This window comes from Pieris napi, chromosome 7 (assembly GCF_905475465.1).
Source record: "Pieris napi chromosome 7, ilPieNapi1.2, whole genome shotgun sequence".
NCBI lineage: Eukaryota > Metazoa > Arthropoda > Insecta > Lepidoptera > Pieridae > Pieris > Pieris napi.
Genome location: NC_062240.1, coordinates 6,639,261 through 6,660,373, shown reverse-complemented (window position 1 = coordinate 6,660,373; position 21,113 = coordinate 6,639,261). Strand labels below are relative to the sequence as shown.

Below are 21,113 nucleotides of genomic sequence, written 5' to 3'. Positions count from 1 at the left end.
TAGACTAGTCTATCACACACATCTTATTGCAGTAATATTATTCTTATGTGTTTTATAAATAGTAGCGTATTTGAGTAAAATATATCTTTTTTAATTTGTTAATAATTCCTAGGAAGTCCATATCTAATTTTCAATTATTTGGTATAACTATTTTGCTTTATTATTACTTGGTCAACATGTTTCGAAAAATCATTTAAAAATATCAATATACATTCCTTCTGCCATCAATTCTCATTTATTTTTAAAGGTCACACGAACTAAGGAGTAAGGGTTAATGCAGAATCGAGACTTATCGCGAATTTTCAATCTAACCCTAACTGTAACTCCCGAATGTCAAAAACTTATTGGTTTTCGACATACCGGATGTCATAAATTTTTGTCAAAACTCAAACTCAAATAGAAAATTAACAACTATTTTCGGTTCTCGAATTCAAATTGCATTTTGAAACTGAGCTGGGATTTTATAATTTTAAATAACATAGTTTCACATATTTGATTTCTTCTTATCTACCTATATTGGAATAATAGTTTTAAGAATGTCAAACTTAGAAAAGGAAGTTCGAGATTTACGTGAGCAGAACCATGAATTGGTCCAGGCAGTGCAGAATTGGAAGATGGTTGCTGGAGAAAAAGAAAAGCATATATTAAAGCTAACAAAAGAGACTAATGACTTAAGGATTCAAATAAGCGTGAATATTTTTTTTTTTCTTATAATAAACTACTCCACACGAAACTGAGAATTACTTTGGGAACACTATTTAGACTACTGAAACTAATAAAAAGAGCCCTAGGCTCTTTCTACTAATCATTGTGAATTATCTTTGTCTATTTACCATCACTTTTACAGATACTAAGGAATAAAGGTAGTGCCTGTGCACGAAAACTAGAAACTGCTTTGCAAATAATTAGCGAAACAGCATTAACGCATCTAGTGCAAGGATCGAATGCTGTTGCAAGTATAATGGAGCTAATGAAAAACTATATGATAGAGAGAGAAGAAATAGAAATCTCTTCACGCCAGTCTCTAATTGACACCACTCCAAATACTGAGAGAGTGCAAAGAGTTCCTCCTTTAATGCTGGGAGGAAAATCTATACAGCCTGTAGTATCATTAAGTCGTGCAATGTTACCTAATAATAGTTGTAAGTATTATGTCTAATTAAAAGATTCTGAGAGGAATGTCATTTAAACAAAAAAATCCACATATTTATAAATCTACAGCTATCAAGATATCAGGTCTATATCGAATATGGAATCCCAACAGTATATGATTGAAGTTTTTTGTAAGAGTTTAAAATTTTTATAGTATTGACAAAGAGTTATAATAAGCATTATTTGTATCAAAGTAAATATCTAAGTAATAGTTTGTCCTGTGTTGTATATTAATTAGTGTTTAATATATTACCTATAATTTTAGTGACAGGAAGTCAAGGGTCAAATGAAAATCACAGTGGACAAGTTAGACCCTTGCCAATGCGGGTATTACAAGGTAAAGCATTTAATTTCTGTATTTACTGTAGTAAACAAAAATTCTTAAATCAGGAAGCATATAATAGTAAACATATCCTTCCTTCATCGTAATAATTGATAATTACCTACAATGTTTACAATACTAGTCTCTATTCATTGGCACGGCTCAACTGCCATGGTGGAATGATAAATAAGTAACTGTGGAGATTTTTGCAGGGTCTTGCAAGTAGACCTTTTTAAGCTAGTTAAAAGTGGATGTCTTTGTGTATACAGTGTATACTCTCGACATTAGTTATAACAAAAAGTTTTGTATAACGTAAGAATAGTTACATTTCTGTTTGGTTTAACATAAACACCACACATTAACTCAATCTATATAACGCAACAGTCACTCTCTTTATCGAAGAAATATTGTTATATTTAGACATAAACAACATACTTAAGTGTAATTGTATAATCAGCTTACGAAACTAACCTTTTGACGTGCCAAAATTTCTAAAAAAGACACCTGAGGTCATAAACAGCCGTCTCGTCTTTGTTATTGTTTATTGCAGTAACATGTGTGCCATTATTCTTAGATTACATTGCCTGTAGGATATTTTTGGTCTCAGTTACTAAGCGCACCACTGTCACCCATTGTGTATTATCAGTGGTAAAGAAACTTTGAAACTGTCAAGATGGCCAGTAAAAGAAAAGCGTTATGATTTATATGTGTTTAGAATAGTTTGCCTATTGATAGGTACAAAATTTGAAATTATTCTAGGTAATTGGTTAAATTTGGTTTTTTTTTTCACTTCTCTTACTATAACGAAACCTCTCTATAACGAAATTGAAATTCGTTATAAAGTGTTTACACTGTATATCATGGATAATTTTTAATTTACTGGCTTTAGGTAGCTACTGAGTCTGCTGTACCTTCTGATTAAAAACTGTTAATGTTAAAGCAAGGATGGATATAACACAAATATTTAAACTCATCAATATTTGTGTAATTTAAATATTTATAACTCAAAAACTACTTCATTCCTCAATATTTCCAGAAATTTACATACCGCTTACAAGGATAGATGCCGATATGACTCCTCCTGACATAGAAAATAATCATGACACTAGTGTGGAAGACATGGGATTAGATGGTAATAAAATTTTAGTTATTATCTATTTAATATATAATAACTTCAAGTTTTAAACAAACAAAAATATGTTATTCTAAACAAATTAACTCAATAGTCTGTAATGTATTTACTACAAAATAGAAAGTAACAAATATATAGAAAACTTAAAAAAAAATTATGTCTTCCATTCTTATAAGAACATGGTTATTTATACTACTATTACTACTTATTTTATAACAAAGTTATAGACTTGTAGTAAATAATGTATGTCACTTCTCTATTAAAAATGATTGAACTAGAATGTAACTTGTTTTATCGAACATTTTAAGTCTCTTTGGAAAGAAAGAGAGTTCACTTTTGAAGTACACCTAGTACTTCAACACAAAAGTGAACCTCTCTTTCCCAAAGTGATAAGAAAATATTAAATTTTTTTTAGAAGAAAGTGATGAATCTGAAGAAGAGGATGGAGGAGGAGGAGGAGCAAACACACCAAGAGATGATAGAAGGTGAGATTTAAAATCGGAATACATTGTAAAAAATTTATATTAATGAATTTTTTCTGGGGTTAGTTAGATTCCCAACAAAATAGTTATCAATTATATTATTTATCAAGAATTATAGCTGACACTTCTAATGAAGCTGGATTAAATATGCCTTTATTGTGTGTGATTTCAGAGAAGAATTAAGCATTCTCCTAGAAGAATCTGAAGAAAGCAGAACACCGTCAATGTAGGTTTATTTTTCATAATACTTCATTTAATTAATATTTAAACAAGTTGTTATAAGCATCCTCTTCTATTTATAAACATCAAATAACTCAGGCGTTATAAGTGTTTCTATAACGTCCGGGGAAACTGGTTTTATTCCTGGAGCGAAGAATATAATTAAATGGCGGATACGGAGACACTTCTATGGCGACTCTAATGCCGTAGTCAAGACAGTGAACCGGAGCAATTCACTGGTTGATCGTATATTTTGGCCCCCAAGCTGAATAAATAGAACAAGATACAACCTCTAGATTTTGACACGCTATAACTTTTTGATCTCTAAACATCCAATAGAAACTACACTCTTTCGCTTATGTACACACGGCATTCAAAGTTCAAACTCTCCGAACATTCGACAAATAAGATAATTCATGAAAATTTAAACTATAATTTTCTTTAATATTTGCCAATGAAATGTTTCAGAGCTGATCCATTGGAAGGCCCTAGCCGATTACTTGAACCTCCTAATTTTAATGTGAGTATTTTATACCGCAATAAATAAAAGTATTTATTACAATAATTCGATAACTGAGATTATTAGAATTTTTTTTTAAAACATTGCGAGATTTACTGATGTCTACAAGTAACGTTCTTAATGTGTCACAAGAAATCTCTTTTATTTCACTTGATTTTTAATTTTATATAATCACCGCGTCAATTCTAGAAAAAACAAAAATTATATCTATGGCACATCTATGATATAATATAATTTAGCAGACAAACTTCTGGATTCTTTATGGGATTTTACCTTAATAACTATGTATTTTACACCTCAGGGCCCTAGAGATCAGTCTACGCGTGAATTTTCGCCAACAATGCGCCGGCGCAGACGCATTTCATCACCGAGTACTGTGGAAGCGTCGCCTATTCTCATGCCCCATCATGTTATACCGAGGTATGTTTTTTATGTTCTAATGACAAAAATCTACAAATATGTACGAAAGTTCAATTCTCTATTCAATGCAAACACACTTATTTTTCTATTCAAAATTCAATCAATTCACGCAATTTTAAAATAATTTGCATAATTATGTTTTATTTGCAGACATAAGATGCATGGTCGCATTCTAAAGGTTCATGTTAGGTCGTCATGTTAATCTCTCCTTCGCTATTCTATACCATTTTACCCTTCTTATTTCATCTTCCCGATGCCAGTTTGCAATATTATTATTTTTAGATTCTTAATTTTGTAAACAATCGTTGTTGTTTCTGTTGCGGTTTGTAAGCATAAGTATTTTTACAACACGTTTACACAAAATAATAATCCACTGTGCGTCAGATTTCTGTGTCTAATTCTCTACACATTCGGTTCCTCTCTACACATCGTCGCATTCGATGGAACCACTGAGAAAAGCTGTGGGCCCATTCTTCCTTAGGGGTCTCTTCTATGGCATTTTCATACGCTTTCTCACGCGAATTTTATCTTTAGTTTTGGGTTCGTAGCAATTTATCCAGCTTTCATCACCTGTGACGATGTTAAGGTATTTCTGGTCGTCGGTTAAAGTATGGGGAATCCATCTGGTACAAAGCTTCCTGACGCCTAAATGTTCGTTTCATAAAAATAAATGCTCTTTTGAACTCGACTCATACCAATGCCTAGGCTTGCCCGTATCTGCTGATAGGTCACTCTCTTATCTTCCTCTATCATGCGTCGCACAGCACTGATGTTATCTTTAGTAGTCGCTGTTAAAGGACGTCCCTCACGCGGATCATCGTTGAGATATCTACGTCCATGCTTAAACTCGTTAAACCATTTGTTAATAGTGGCACAAGGTGGGGCTTCATTAAGAAATGCTAATTGCAGCCTATCATAGCTTTGTTATTGAGTAAGCCCACACCAAGTTTCACCAACATCATCTTGATGGTTGGAGGTCTTCCACAGTCCGTTTCACAAGGCATTTTCTTTTGCGAACTAGCGAACTGTGGAATCGACTCCCGGTTCGAGTCTTCCCTCAGAGATAAGACCTCCAAATGTTTAAATTCAAATTCAAATTCAAAAATCATTTATTCACGTAGGTAACACAATGTACACTTGTGATTCGTCATTAAAGAAATAAATATTAATGCTTCTAATTTTACATTTACTGCCAGTTCTCAAATCAAGGGCGTAGAACGGAAGAGAAGAACTGGCAATAAACTCTCCGCCACTCTTTTTAATCGCCATGTTTTTTTTTTTTTTTACACAACGTTTGTAAGGAGCTGCAACCATTACACCATGTTCCACATGACATTTTAAGTAATTAATAATAAGAACAAAAATAAAAACAAAGACTTGTCCCCTATCAGCAGGAGGCATGGTGAAATAGGAGCACGCACTTACATTCTCGTGGGAACAACACGCAAACACATAGTCGAAATAATTAACATCACCGCATACACGAATTCAAGTACGACCAGTCACCACAAGCAGCACCCGTTCACGAGTATGACGCATGGCCAGCCATCGGCCCCCTCGCCATATTTTAGGGAGAGAGACAACCCGACGCATGGACGCCGCCACAAAAATCGAGTGTACTCCTCTCTTAAAAGGCCGGCAACGCACCCACTAAGAATGGGTGTCTATGGGCTGCGAAGACGGCCCTTTTTGGTCGTCCCGCAAGCTCGTTTGCCCCCCCCCCCCTATTATATATATATATATATTTAAAAAAAAACCAAAAGAAACACTCATTCGGTCTTAGAAACTTACACACGGCATTCAAACTTTCCAGATATTTGACAAATAAGATAATTCATGAAAATTGTTTCAATTTGTAAAGGTTAGTGAATAAGGTAACTATAATTTTCTTTAATATTTGCCAATGAAACGTTTCAGAGCAGATCCATTGGAAGGCCCTAGCCGGTTACTTGACTCTCCCAATTTTAATGTGAGTATTTTATACCGCAAGAAATAAAATTATTAATTACATTAATTCGATAACTGAGATTATTATACATTGCTGTTATTTTAATAACATTGCGAGATTTACTAATGTCTACAAGTAACGTTCTTAATGTGTCACAAGAAATCTTTTTTATTTCACTTGATTTTTAATTTTATATAATCACCGCGTCAATTCTAGAAAATACAAAAATTATATCTAAGGCACATCTATGATATAATATAATTTAGCAGACAAACTTCTGGATTCTTTATGGGATTTTACCTTAATAACTAAGTATTTTACACCTCAGGGCCCTAGAGATCAGTCTACGCGTGAATTTACGCCAACAATGCGCCGGCGCAAACGCATTTCATCACCGAGTACTGTGGAAGCGTCGCCTATTCTCATGCCCCATCATGTTATACCAAGGTATGTTTTTTTATGTTCTAATGACAAAAATCTACAAATATGTACGAAAGTTCAATTCTCTATTCAATGCAAACACACTTATTTTTCTATTCAAAATTCAATCAATTCACGCAATTTTAAAATAATTTGCATAATTATGTTTTATTTCCAGAGATAAGACGCATGGTCGCATTCTCAAAGTTCATGTTAGGTCGTCATTTTAATCTCTCCTTCGCTATTCTATACCATTCTACCCTTCTTATCTCATCTTCCCAATGCAAGTTTACAATATTATTATTTTTAGATTCTTAATTTTGTAAACAATCGTTGTTGTTTCTGTTGCGATTTGTAAGCACAAGTATTTTTACGACACGTTTACACAAAATAATAATCCACTGTGGCTACGACTCATTATATGCGTCACATTTCTGTGTCTAATTCTCTACACATTGGGTTCCTCTCTACACATCGTCGCATTCGATGGAACCACTGAGAAAAGCAGTGGGCCCATTCTTCCTTAGGGGTTTCTATGGCATTTTCATACGCTTTCACCGCATCTTCAGGGCTCTTAAAGCGAATACCTCGAATTTTATCTTTTGTTTTGGGTTCGTAGCAATTTATCCAGCTTTCATCACCTGTGACGATGTCAAGGTGTTTCTGGTCGTCGGTTAAATTATGGGGAATCCATCTGGCACAAAGCTTCCTGACGCCTAAATGTTCGTTTCATATTTTTTGAACTCGACTCATACCAATGCCTAGCCTTGCCCGTATCTGCTGATAGGCCACTCTCTTATCTTCCTCTATCATGCGTCGCACAGCACTGATGTTATCTTCAGTAGTCGCTGTTAAAGGACGTCCCTCACGCGGATCATCGTTGAGATATCTACGTCCACGCTTAAACTCGTTAAACCATTTGTTAATAGTGGCACAAGATGGGGCTTCATTAAGGAATGCTAATTGCAGCCTATCATAGCTTTGTTATTGAGTAAGCCCACACCAAGTATCACCAACATCATCTTGATGGTTGGAGGTCTTCCACAGTCCGTTTCACAAGGCATTTTCTTTTGCGAACTAGCGAACTGTGGAATCGACTCCCGGTTCGAGTCTTCCCTCAGAGATAAGACCTCCAAATGTTTAAATTCAAATTCAAATTCAAAAATCATTTATTCACGTAGGTAACACAATGTACACTTGTGATTCGTCATTAAAGAAATAAATATTAATGCTTCTAATTTTACATTTACTGCCAGTTCTCAAATTAAGGGCGTAGAACGGAAGAGAAGAACTGGCAATAAACTCTCCGCCACTCTTTTTAATCGCCATGTTTTTTTTTTTTTTTTTTACACAACGTTTGTAAGGAGCTGCAACCATTACACCATGTTCCACATGACATTTTAAGTAATTAATAATAAGAACAAAAATAAAAACAAAGACTTGTCCCCTATCAGCAGGAGGCATGGTGAAATAGGAGCACGCACTTACATTCTCGTGGGAACAACACGCAAACACATAGTCGAAATAATTAACATCACCGCATACACGAATTCAAGTACGACCAGTCACCACAAGCAGCACCCGTTCACGAGTATGACGCATGGCCAGCCATCGGCCCCCTCGCCATATTTTAGGGAGAGAGACAACCCGACGCATGGACGCCGCCACAAAAATCGAGTGTACTCCTCTCTTAAAAGGCCGGCAACGCACCCACTAAGAATGGGTGTCTATGGGCTGCGAAGACGGCCCTTTTTGGTCGTCCCGCAAGCTCGTTTGCCCCCCCCCCCCCTATTATATATATATATATATATATATATATATATATTTAAAAAAAAACCAAAAGAAACACTCATTCGGTCTTAGAAACTTACACACGGCATTCAAACTTTCCAGACATTCGACAAATAAGTTAATTCATGATTTTTTTTTTATTTGTAAAGGTTAGTGAATAAGGTAACTTAATTTTCTTTAATATTTGCCAATGAAATGTTTCAGAGCAGATCCATTGGAAGGCCCTAGCCGGTTACTTGACTCTCCCAATTTTAATGTGAGTATTTTATACCGCAAGAAATAAAATTATTAATTACATTAATTCGATAACTGAGATTATTATACATTTCTGTTATTTTAATAACATTGCGAGATTTACTGATGTCTACAAGTAACGTTCTTAATGTGTCACAAGAAATCTTTTTTATTTCACTTGATTTTTAATTTTATATAATCACCGCGTCAATTCTAGAAAAAAACAAAAATAATATCTAAGGCATCTCTATGATATAATATAATTTAGCAGACAAACTTCTGGATTCTTTATGGGATTTTACCTTAATAACTAAGTATTTTACACCTCAGGGCCCTAGAAATCAGTCTACGCGTGAATTTACGCCAACAATGCGCCGGCGCAAACGCATTTCCTCACCAAGTGCTGTGGAAGCGTCGCCTATACTTATACCCCGTCATGTTATACCGAGGTACGTTTTTTAGTGTTGTTATGTTCTAATGACAAAAATCTACAAACATCAATTCTCTTTTCAATGCAAACACACTTATTATTGCAATTTTATAATAATTTCCATAATGATGTTTTATTTCCAGGCATAAGACGCATGGTCGCATTCTAAAGGTTGTAGTCGCAAAAATGAGGTTTGATAACGACAATGCAGGGTTGTCCCCTCTAAGGAAAGAGAAGATGGAGGCAAGAAAGTCAGATAAAAACGGATCCTCACAGGACATAGAGACGTGCGAAAAACCCAGCTCATCTCCAGATGAACCGCTCTCTCCGTGGCAAAATACCAATTCACCGCGAGATAAAAGTGTCCCACCTTGGGAACGACCTGGCTCATCTAAAGATAAACACGTTTCGCCCTGGAATAATCCCGAGTCATCCCGAGATGGTTCACCCTGGAATAATAATAAGCAATCCGGAGATGGTTCACCCTGGAATAATAATAAGCAATCCGGAGATGGTTTACCCTGGAATAATAATAAGCAATCCCAAGATGGGTCACCCTGGGAAAAACCTGGTCCATCTCGAAATGAAAGCAATTCCCCTTTCGAGAAAGCCGGTTCAGCTTTACAAAAAGCAAACACATCGCTAGAAAATGATTGCGTAAATGAAGTTTCACCTCACTTGCCATCGCAGGAAAGTGAAGATGGAAATTCACATAAACCACTATTGAAATATAGATGTCAGAAAAGGACCGTGTCCCGAGATAATACAAGTTTTGGCGAAAGTAGCCCATCGAACTTAAGAATCCCCATGAGGGTTATGCAAGATAGGCGGAAGCCAAAGACAAAAAAGGATATTTATAGGTTTTCTACTGATTCTCAAAACAGTGAAGAGTTTGATGCGCCCAGCCCCAATGGTTCGACGAACACTAGAGTCATCGTACAGTAAGTATTATATATTAGCCTCCATAGCTCAGAATTTGTCATTCTTTAAACTTGTCATGTTACGTTCACGTTGAATCTGGCCTACATTACGGATGTTATACGATATTTATTTATCTTAATATATATAAATTACGCGTCACGTTGTTTGTCCGCTATGGACTCCTAAACTACTTTACCGATTTTTATAAAATTTGCACACAGTGTGCAGTTTGATCTAACTTAAAAGATAGCTTACATCTTAATTTATACCCGCAATATTATTTTTTTGCTAAATTATTTGATTATTATTTGACACTCACAATTCTAACATATGGCGCTGTGTTGAAAGTACCAACGTTTCACATAAGCTACAATTTACTGGCATTACCACCAACAAAGCATGGTGGTCCCCATGACTGGTGTTCTCCTACCGTTTTCCTTGAATAGTTTACTACTATGTAATATAACAAAAACCTTAGCCACAGCAACGCTTGGCCGAGTTTGCTAGTTTATAGCTAAATATTAGATTATATCAGAAATACAAAATAAATACATTAATAAGTTTTTCTTAATCTACGATAACTGATTCTATGTGCCTTTGGGCAAAGGCCTCCCCCATTGTTCTCCATTTTTCCTTATTGTATACCAATCTCGTCTAGATATTAGTCTTTCCAGCCATTTCCATGATTTCATCGGCCCACCTTTTAAACTGCCTACCTCTGTTTCTTTTATGGCCTCTTAGTTGCCATAGTGTTACAATTTAGCTCCATTTATCTGCTCCTCTTATGGTATGTCCAGCCCATTTCCATTTTAGTTCTTTTGTTTTATACACAACGTCAGCAAAGCCTGTTTTATCTCTTAAATTCTTGTTTATTATTTTGTCAATTCTTCTTTTCTTTATTATGCTTGTTCGGAAAGTAACCGAACACCTTGTAAAATAGCATAAGTACATATAGTTAGATCGCCGCCTGCGCGCGACGCTTTTCTATATACATCAGTGTATCATCAACCATCACCGCGATCACTCATTAAATTAGTTTTTAAGAGCAAAGCAATCTTTTATTTAAATATCATTAAAGTGTTTTGGCAGCAGCCCGAACATTTTTGGTCCTTCGAGCCTCCGTACAGGCGGGACCTGGAACGCGAGTTTTCGTGAAAGTTTCGTGTGTACGAAGTGCTAGCACCATTGCATTAAATCATCAAGTGCGGTGAGCTACACCAGCTCCCACACAGCATACATCACAGCATACATCAGTTCTGGTTCGGCAAGCTAGCAGGCTTGCTACCAGGGATAGCATCAGCATCAGCATTCGTGAGGTGGCCAGGCAGGCTAACCACACAACAGCATCATTACCTGTGGGCGAGTCAGGCAGGCTTGCTACGCAGCAGCATACAACATCGACAGCACCACGCGGGTTCGAGCAACAGCACAACAGTAACAGCATATCAAGTGAGATCTTTCCATATTACTGCTTAATCCAGTATGTATCTCGATAATCTTATTGAAAAACAAAAAACAACCTTTGAGGCTCTCGAGTCGTTACAAAGAAATATTAAAAAAGACCCCGCGGAAAGAAAGTCGCAACCGGACTATGCTAGGCGTAGGTTAGCTAATCTGGAGGACCTGTGGTCTGACTTTCAACAAAATCACATACAGTTGTGTACCTACGATGAAATTAAACAGCATCCGTACATTATCAATTCCGAATATCAATTGGCAACAACTTTGTATGAATCTACAAAGGAATTAATTAAGCAGATACATGCAAGAGGTTCTGTCCAACAGCCTATATTAGAAAAGGCATCTATTTCTGGTGTAAGGGATCGGGCAGCCTCTCCATTGTCAGCTAATAAGCCAGCGGCAACCATTGTGACTCCAGACGCAGCAGCACAGCATAATCAAGGTTATCAGCCTAGTCAACAGCAAACATCGTCTACCTTTGAATCAGTACAGCAAGCAGAACCCCCGAAATCCAACGGGAAACTTCGGGAGCTCCTTAGAAGGCAGATATCAAACTTCAAAGCATTCGAGAGAACCGTTAGCAATATAGATTTAAGTAGCATGTCCGAAAAATGGGAGTTTGAATACACCCTAAAATCAATACAGCAGCGCTGGTCAACTATAGACTCTCTTCACTGGGAGGTCGACATGTACCAAGAAGGTGAGGATGAGGTATATCAAAGCATATTTTCTAAGCATGAACGAACATACAACGAGTACATCAAATCAATCAACAGCAAATTATGGTCCGTTGCACATCGCGAGTATTCTACGCCCAAAATGGATATTCCAGTTTTTACGGGTAACTACCAGCACTGGACCTCATGCAAGGACCTTTTCCTAGAAACAATCGACCGCAACCCGTCCTTATCAAATGCACAAAAAATGCAGTTTTTGAAGAGCAAGGTAAAAGGTGAAGCTGAAAATTTAATTCGTCACCTACAAATCAGTTCCGAAAACTACTCTATATGTTGGGAAATTCTAAATAACAGATATAATAATCAAAGATTAATATTCACATCACACATGAATATTCTGTTCAGTCTCCCAACCATGCAGCAGCAGTCATTGATCCAGATCAAGAGGATGCATGACACAGCAGTCGAGGTACTTAATGCTATAAAGAACCTAGGTGTCAACATAAGCACCTGGGACCCCATCATAGTTCATATCTTATCACAAAAACTCGACACAGAGACCCATGCAGATTACATTGAATCAGTCAAAAATCCCCGTGAATTGCCTATTTTACAAGAGTTTATCGACTTCTTAGAATTGAAATTCATTACCCTAGAATCGTCTCGTAGAAAACAAGACTTTTCGACTCAAAAGACAAATCAAGGGACTCAACAAACTTATTATCAAAATCGAAAACAGCATTTTGAACACCAACCATCAAACAAAACTTTCCCACCGCGTCCCATCATGAAAGCGCTTCACGTATCTACGGGTATCATATGTCCATTATGTTCCCAGGCACACGGCATATTCCAATGCAATAATTTCTTGCAAATGCCGTGCGAATTGAAACTTAAAACCGTGCAAAAGTTACAACTCTGTGCAAACTGTTTGTATTCTCATAAAAATAATAAATGTTATTCAATAAAACGATGTCGTACGTGTAATGAAAATCATAACAGCCTGTTACATGACGCCTTTAGCAAGCAAAAACCAACCATATCAACCGCAAGTACTTCGAAGTCTCACGTTCAACCAAATAGCAACGCAGCAACTACGCCCCATGCAGCCGTGGGAAAGGCAACCGAAGTTCTCTTAGCAACCGCAGAAGTTAAAATCACAGCAATCGATGGTTCACAGCAAATAATGAGGGTCCTGATTGACCAAGGATCCCAGATATCATTAATTTCGGAAAAGGCTGCTCAATCATTAGGTTTACAACGGCAAAAATTCAACGGCTCTATCTTTGGAGTCGGTCAAAAGCAGAATAATTGCAAAGGCATGCTCACTATCAAGTGCGCGTCTGTCAACGATGATTACTCATTCGAAACCGAAGTTTTAATTATAAACAACTTAATCAAAAGCTTGCCGAATCACAGCTTCGATAGACCGTTTCTACCGTATTTAGATAACATAAAATTAGCGGACCCTAATTATAATATGAGTAGACCAATCGATCTACTATTCGGAGCGGATGTCTACGCATCTATAATCTTAAACGGGATAGTCAAGGGCGAACATCAATCACAACCAATAGCACAACAAACGCGCCTTGGCTGGATTCTCTGCGGAAACATGCCCCAATCATTTCACTGCAACGTTGTACTCAGCAACTTCGAAGACCTGAAACAATTTTGGGAGATCGAGGGTATAACGGAGGAGTATTCAATGTCCACAGATGATCAACATTGTATTGACTTTTACAAGCAAACAACAAAAAGACTCGAAGACGGACGGTACCAGGTCAGGTTACCAATGACAGAAAATTTTGAAGAGAAACTAGGAGAGTCTAAACATAGCAATAGCACAATTTCGTAACATCGAAAAGAAACTAGCAAAGGATCCTAATTTGGCAACAAGTTACAAACAATTTATGCAGGAATATCTAGACTTAGGTCATATGACACCTTGTATATACATGTATAACGAAAGGGCTTCCCCGGAATGTTATCTCCCGCACCACGGCGTGCAGCGTGCCGACGCGAGCAAATTCCTACGCGTTGTTTACAGTGGGTCAGCAAAGACGTCGTCTGGGTTCAGTCTTAATGATTTAATGTACAAAGGTCCGAATTTACAAAAAGACTTGCAATCACTAATTTTATCATGGAGACAATATAAAGTCGGCTTCGTCGCCGACATAGAAAAAATGTTTCGGAAAATTTTATTAGATAAAACCGATCAAAATCTTCAAAAAATTGTATGGAGGAATTCACCTGAGGAACCTATCAAATCCTATCACCTTACGACCGTAAGTTATGGGACCAGGGCAGCCCCGTTCCTGGCTATGATGACGCTTAAGCAGTTAGCAGCCGATGAACGCGAACGTTTTCCGAAAGCAGCGAAAATTCTAGAAAATCAATTCTATATGGATGATCTGGTAAGCGGAGCACATTCTATAGAAGAAGCAAAACAGATTGTAACACAGCTGGATCAGTTATTAAAATCAGGCGGATTCTTGCTGAGAAAGTGGACATCTAATACAGCAAACATTCTAGAAGACCTGGACACAGAGCAGACAGAGCAAATATTCAATTTCAAATCAGAAAACTCAATCAAAACCCTTGGGCTAGGGTGGTTTCCAGGCGACGACGCATTTACTTTCGAGTGCAGACTGTCCAAGGAACCAATATCAAAATTAACAAAGCGGAAGTTGCTATCAGAAATATCAAAGGTGTTTGATCCGTTGGGCTGGCTAGCGCCAGTCGTTACGAAACTCAAGCTACTTTTCCAAAAAGTTTGGATAGAAGTCAAAGAATGGGAAGACGAAGTATCAGCTGAAAGTTTAACAGAGTGGATAAAAATCAGAACAGACCTGGAAAACATCAACCAATGCACAGTTCCAAGATGGATCGGAAGCGGTGAGAAAGGCGTCATCGAGCTTACCGGGTACTGTGACTCATCTGAAAAGGCATTAGCATGTGTAGTATATGCACGAACAAGCAATGAATCGCAAAGAATATTAGTAGCAGCCAAAACAAAGTTGGTACCCACTGATAAGACTCAAGAATCACGTTACCACGACTGGAACTTAGTGCAGCTGACCTACTCTCGAAGTTATTGGGGAAAATTGTAGAGAGCTTAGTAGGTCACTCAATCAAAATATCAGCATACAGCGACTCTATGATCGTTCTTGGGTGGCTTCACGGAGACCCTGGAAAATGGAAAATATTCGTATCAAACCGAGTTAAATCAATCACAAAGAACATACCGGCCGAATGTTGGAGATACGTCAAGACCGATCAAAATCCTGCTGACGCAGCCAGCAGAGGTATCTACACAACTCAGCTGGTTAAGCATAAATTATGGTGGCACGGGCCGCCAAATAATGAAGATAAAGAATCTAATATCAAAACATATACTACAGAAGAGGAGTTACGTAATAAAATACACACCAACGTCATTCAGGCTAACAACGAGCAAAAAAGCACATATAAACAAAACATCATAACAGATTTACTAGCAAAACACAGCTCTATAAGAAAGGCCAGACGGGTGTTGGCTTGGATATTACGGGCAACTAAAATTCTCTTGTCTTTAAAAGCAAAGAAACTACCAAGCTATTTAACGCCGCACGAGCTACAAAATGCAAGTCGGTTGATCATTATCAATGAGCAAAGATCCGCATTCGCAAGCGATATAGAGCATTATCGCGAACATAAACGTGTGCAAAGTAAAAGCAAATTATTACCTTTGACACCGCACCTGGACAAGTCAGGAATCCTTAGAGTTGGCGGAAGATTATCAAAAGCAAACATAGATCCTGAGATGAAGCACCCAGCAATCATACCCCACGAAGGGCGTCTCACGACCTTACTGATAGCAGAAGCACATGAACTAACTTATCATGGTGGGCCAAGACTTACTGTGACATGTTTAAGAAAGAAGTACTGGATCATAAGAGGGTACAGTGCCACCAAAAAATATTTGAGATCATGCGTAACCTGCAAACGACACGATCCTGTGTTGGGCCAACAACTGATGGCTGACCTCCCCGAAGCAAGGGTGAACGAGGCACCCCCATTCTATCACACAGGAGTGGACTACACGGGGTTCGTAGAAGCAAAAGCAAGTAGAGGTAGAAGCATTCGAACTACTAAAGCATACATAGCAGTGTTCGTTTGTATGGTCACTAAAGCAGTACACCTAGAGTTGGTGTCTGACCTAAGCAGTGAGGCATTTTTGGCGGCTCTTAGGAGAATGGCTTCAAGGAGAAACGCGCCCCGGCATATCTATTCCGATCAAGGAACTAACTTTATTAAAGCAAACAGAATATTACAAGAGGAAATAGAAGAATTTCAAAGCATGTTCAACGATAGTTTTTTCTCCGAGGTATCTGAAATGAAAATCGACTGGCACTTTAACGCCGCCACCTGGGCGAGTGCCGGAGGACTGTGGGAAAGAGCAGTACGTAGCCTCAAACATCACCTAAAAAGAGTTATAGGGCAGCAGAAACTTACCTTTGAAGAGTACTCCACTCTTCTATCACAGCTAGAAGCATGTTTAAACTCTAGGCCGCTCTGCGCGTTAACTGAAGATACGGACGACTTGCAAATCCTAACCCCAGCGCATTTCCTGACGGGAAGGGCAGGTTCGATCATTATACAGACAAAGGAAGATGCAAGGACAAGGTGGCATCTCACTAGCAAATTATTTACTGACATATGGAAGCAATGGAAATCAGACTATCTCACCCAGCTAACAGAAAGAACAAAATGGCGAAAAAGTTGTAAAAACATTGAAATTGGAGAAATCGTTCTTATACATGACGCTAATTTACCGCCAGGGAAGTGGGCGATGGGTCGCGTCGTCCAGCTTCACCCGGGTTCAGATGGACTGGTAAGAGTTGTTACCCTAAAAACAAAAAATGGTTTATTAAGGAGACCGATCATCAAATTGTCAGCATTACCTCTCGCCGACACGTCGTCTGAAATCAAGCAAGAACAAGAGCAAGAACAAAACAGAAAAAAAAACATCAAGCAAGCAAACTAATGAATCATGTAAAGGTCAATCATCAGCCAGAAAGAAGACACGACCAGTTAAGAAGAAATTCGACTTTATATCAATGGCGATAGCGCTTCTTTCATTCATGAGCATTATGTCTACGTCTAGATCGGAGTATAATATTACTGAGATGAGCGCCAGCCAATAGTTGTATTTCGACCCCATAACAAAGATGCAACTTATCAGAGACAAATAACCCTTAGTTGTGTACTACAATATGGCCCCGTACTGGCAAGGTAAACTAGCATACAAAAAATTATCAAATCACTTGAACAAACTATGTACTAACATCGAGAATAATCAACATTGCCATATGATTTTACTACAAATGAATGACGACTACTCAGAATTACAACACAACAATCAACTTTTACTGACACAGCATCTTACCGAGCACTCCAGACAGCGTCGCGGTCTTATCAACGGCGTAGGCTACCTTGAGAACACATTGTTTGGTGTGCTAGATCAGCATTTTGCAGATAAATACTCTGAGAACATTGAACTGATTAGAAATAATCAACAACACATGGTAAATCTATGCCGTAACCAAACTTCTATAGTAGAGACAGAATTTAACTTGCTAAAAAGAACAGAAGCATCGATGGAAAGGCAGTATAACATTATAAGTAGTCGGTTAAACTCTCTCGATAAGGCAACAAACGATTTTAATAAACAAATACAGAGCATGTCGGCGTCGGCGACGTCTGGTGCTCTCACCGGGCGCGCAACGCAGTGATAATAGTGAAATACAATCAGTGGTTCACAATGAAAGTGAAAGTGTTAGTGCGCGAAAGGCATTCTCGATAATCGAAGATAGTGTCGTGTAACATAAACACTCATTTTTTTATTATTTTTTTATCAGTAAATTTTTTTCTATGATTATTATGTATAATTTTAAGCATTTTGTTTTTTTCTTCTCCCGCCCGGGAGCATGTTCGGAAAGTAACCGAACACCTTGTAAAATAGCATAAGTACATATAGTTAGATCGCCGCCTGCGCGCGACGCTTTTCTATATACATCAGTGTATCATCAACCATCACCGCGATCACTCATTAAATTAGTTTTTAAGAGCAAAGCAATCTTTTATTTAAATATCATTAAAGTGTTTTGGCAGCAGCCCGAACAATGCTTCTTTCCATGGCTCTCTGGGTTACAATTTTAGTTACAATACTTGGCGATTAAAAAGAGTGGCGGAAAGTTTCTTGCCAGTTCTTCTTACCCGCTCTACGCCCTTGACTTGCGAACTGGTAGTAAATGTAAATTTACGATTAATTTAACTTGACGATTCAAAAGTGTACTTTACAGGTTACCCACTTGAATAAAGATATTTTGAGTTTGAGTTTGAGTTTACGCTTAATCTTTCACATTGTTTGCTAGTAAAAGTCATGTCAATGGTTTAATACATAAAAACACATTTACAGAGAAGCTCGAGTAAAAATGGACCTGGAAAGCCGCACTGCTGAGCGAAGTAATACTATGGATAGTGTCAATGACTCTAGTGAAGATGTACCGAAGACAAGAACAAGGCGGGCGCGAAAACCTGTTGTCTATAAGGAGAATATAAAAGGGTTAGATTTTTTTACCATAGACACTAGGCCTAAAAATCCGATTTTTATTAAAATGTTTGTTGTTTGTTGGTTGGCACTTTGAGCACAAAATATTTTTCTCTCTTTATATTGTGTTTATACATAGAGCTATAAAATTCATATAATATATTATAGATATAATTTATATTTATATAAAAATATATATAAGATAAGCTTTAATTACTGTACTTAGTATCTGGTATCTTTTTCCTTATTTATTATCTTACGTTTTTGTTTCTGTTCCGATTTGTAAGCGTTTACAACACGTTTTATATTCAAAATAATTTAAATTGGTTAGTCCATTCAAAACTTTGGTATCGCAAGTAGGGGCGAACTTGCGGGTATAGAGCATTAAGTATTTTTAGCAACAATAGTTTTTATCAAAATAAATATATACAGGCAAGGAACATAAATCCGTTTTGGTCCTTCGAGCCGGATTATTTCGTAATATAACCCAATATTTGACTTAAAGTATTTTTATAATAATCGTTGCCTGTCATAGTACGTACCTATGTAAAATATTATATATAGTTATGTCAGTGCGTCTATACTTGCAAAGATATGCGGAAATTCAAACGTTTTTAAATGGTTTGCAAGTGTTGTCATATCAGTCGCTAATAAGATATTTCTTTTTTTTTTCAGTAAACTTCGAAGGTGATGCGAAGATATTTTACGGTTAGACTACTTTGTAAATATTAATTATCTATTTATAATATAATTTGTTTAATAATCAACGTTTGTACTGATCACTGTGATATATTTATTATGATGAATTATGTAAACGTCCTTAATATATAGCTGTAGTGACTGATTAACTCAGCTGGACAGCGTCAAGTGTTTGGTTAGGTTTTCATGTGACAGAACATTCGTAGACCTTCAAGGATTTAAAAATAATTAACAAGGAACTCAATTGCACTCGGAAATACACTGATTACGCGTAAAAAATCTAATTACCTCATTTAACGCGCATTTAACAATCACAGTAATCACTTGTCTTCACTATTGGCACTTTATTTCATGATCTATATCTCTCGGAATCGCACCCAAGACCGAATTCTCCGGCCACCATTCGGCCCGCTTATATATACATACATAAATCTCGTACATTATACTCCGTCCTTGTCGTCGAGTTGAGTTAAATGTTTAAATACGTACTCGATTAGATCCCATGGATTAAAGTGAACTCTTTGTTCAGTGTTAAATGATGCAACGCTGTGCATCACTAAAAGTGAGTTGACTCACCGGCGCATAATTGTAAGCGCTGTGCTACAAATTGGTACAGATTAACATTTAAACCCTGTTAAATAATTGTTTTAATGTCTGTGCCAACACTTAAATTCAACAATATGAAGCTTATATTGCTGACATATAGAATAAGTTCCCGTACACTGTAGAGCAAATGTCTCTTCATTCATGTCTGTATTGTATTGAACAACTCTTAAATTTTGAGTTATAAAGACTGATTCTATTTGTATATACTCTTCACTTATTGTAAAAAAAACAAATTACTATTTTACCAAATTAAAACATGTATTAATTTAACTTCGAAGTTTTGTTATGGCGTAATTTTTTTCGGAATTTAAATATCAAACAGAAATGTGTCTGTTTTAGTTATGGAACAAAATAACTTCTAAATAGTTAAATATATGTTTTTTTTATTAATAATAATACATTCTTTAATTTATTATTGTTAGTTTTGTTTTTCCATCAACTAAAAATAATTTATGTGAAATCGCTGTATTGTAGGATCGTTAAGTTTTCTATTATCAAGCTACAAACTACTTATACAAAAAAAAAAATATGTCGGCGTCCTACAAATACGCAGGTTCATCATTGCTTTTATTAGAAGTATTAAATCCGTGGCTATGATCGCTATAAGTATGACTATCATAGTCAAATGTGCTTTAACAGTGCACATCAATGACACTAGGCAAATTCGTTAAAGGTGTACGTTACGTACGTAATGTTTTTGTTTGTGTTTTAGTATTAAAGTAATATTGTTTGTTACTGGCAATAACTGTTTTTTGGCTACTCTTAATTTGTATATTCTGACAATAGCCCGGTCATTTTAGACAATTGAAATAAAGAAAATTTCGACAAAGCCAAATTTTCGTAGAGACCTTAGGTTTACCACAAGGAATAAAGTGTCAAAAGTCCCCATCAGTCCCATGTGAGCTTAGCGACTTATTCGGGGTCCAAGGTCAAAATTTTAGGTTTTTTGGATTTTTCTCAAAAACGGTAAGTTTTATCGAAAAGTACCTCAGAGCACAGTTGTAGATCTTAAAATTCTCTATAAAAATGGTCCCTATGATTTTTTCTCTAAGACCCACTATTTCCCAGATATTGCGCTTGTAAG

At 36.9% G+C, this 21,113-nt stretch overlaps 1 protein-coding gene across 3 annotated transcripts; it reads left to right on the top strand.

Moving 5' to 3' along the window:
• Window positions 1-305: 305 nt before the first annotated feature.
• LOC125051065 lies at window positions 306-19,595 on the top strand. 3 transcript variants are annotated; one of them, XM_047651207.1, is made up of 15 exons: window positions 308-689; window positions 848-1,142; window positions 1,418-1,489; window positions 2,511-2,606; window positions 3,025-3,091; window positions 3,261-3,314; window positions 3,776-3,827; window positions 4,129-4,247; window positions 6,165-6,216; window positions 6,524-6,642; window positions 8,611-8,662; window positions 8,971-9,089; window positions 9,214-10,011; window positions 18,593-18,739; window positions 19,400-19,595. In XM_047651207.1, exons 1-15 carry the CDS (start codon window positions 537-539, stop codon window positions 19,413-19,415), a joined length of 2,211 nt encoding a protein of 736 aa, XP_047507163.1. In that variant the 5' UTR covers window positions 308-536; the 3' UTR covers window positions 19,416-19,595. The 3 variants fall into 3 exon arrangements, with proteins under 3 accessions (XP_047507164.1, XP_047507163.1, XP_047507162.1); XM_047651206.1 differs by having other exon boundaries at window positions 311-689; window positions 3,022-3,091; XM_047651208.1 differs by lacking the exons at window positions 4,129-4,247; window positions 6,165-6,216 and having other exon boundaries at window positions 306-689; window positions 3,022-3,091.
• The last annotated feature ends 1,518 nt before the right edge of the window (window positions 19,596-21,113 follow it).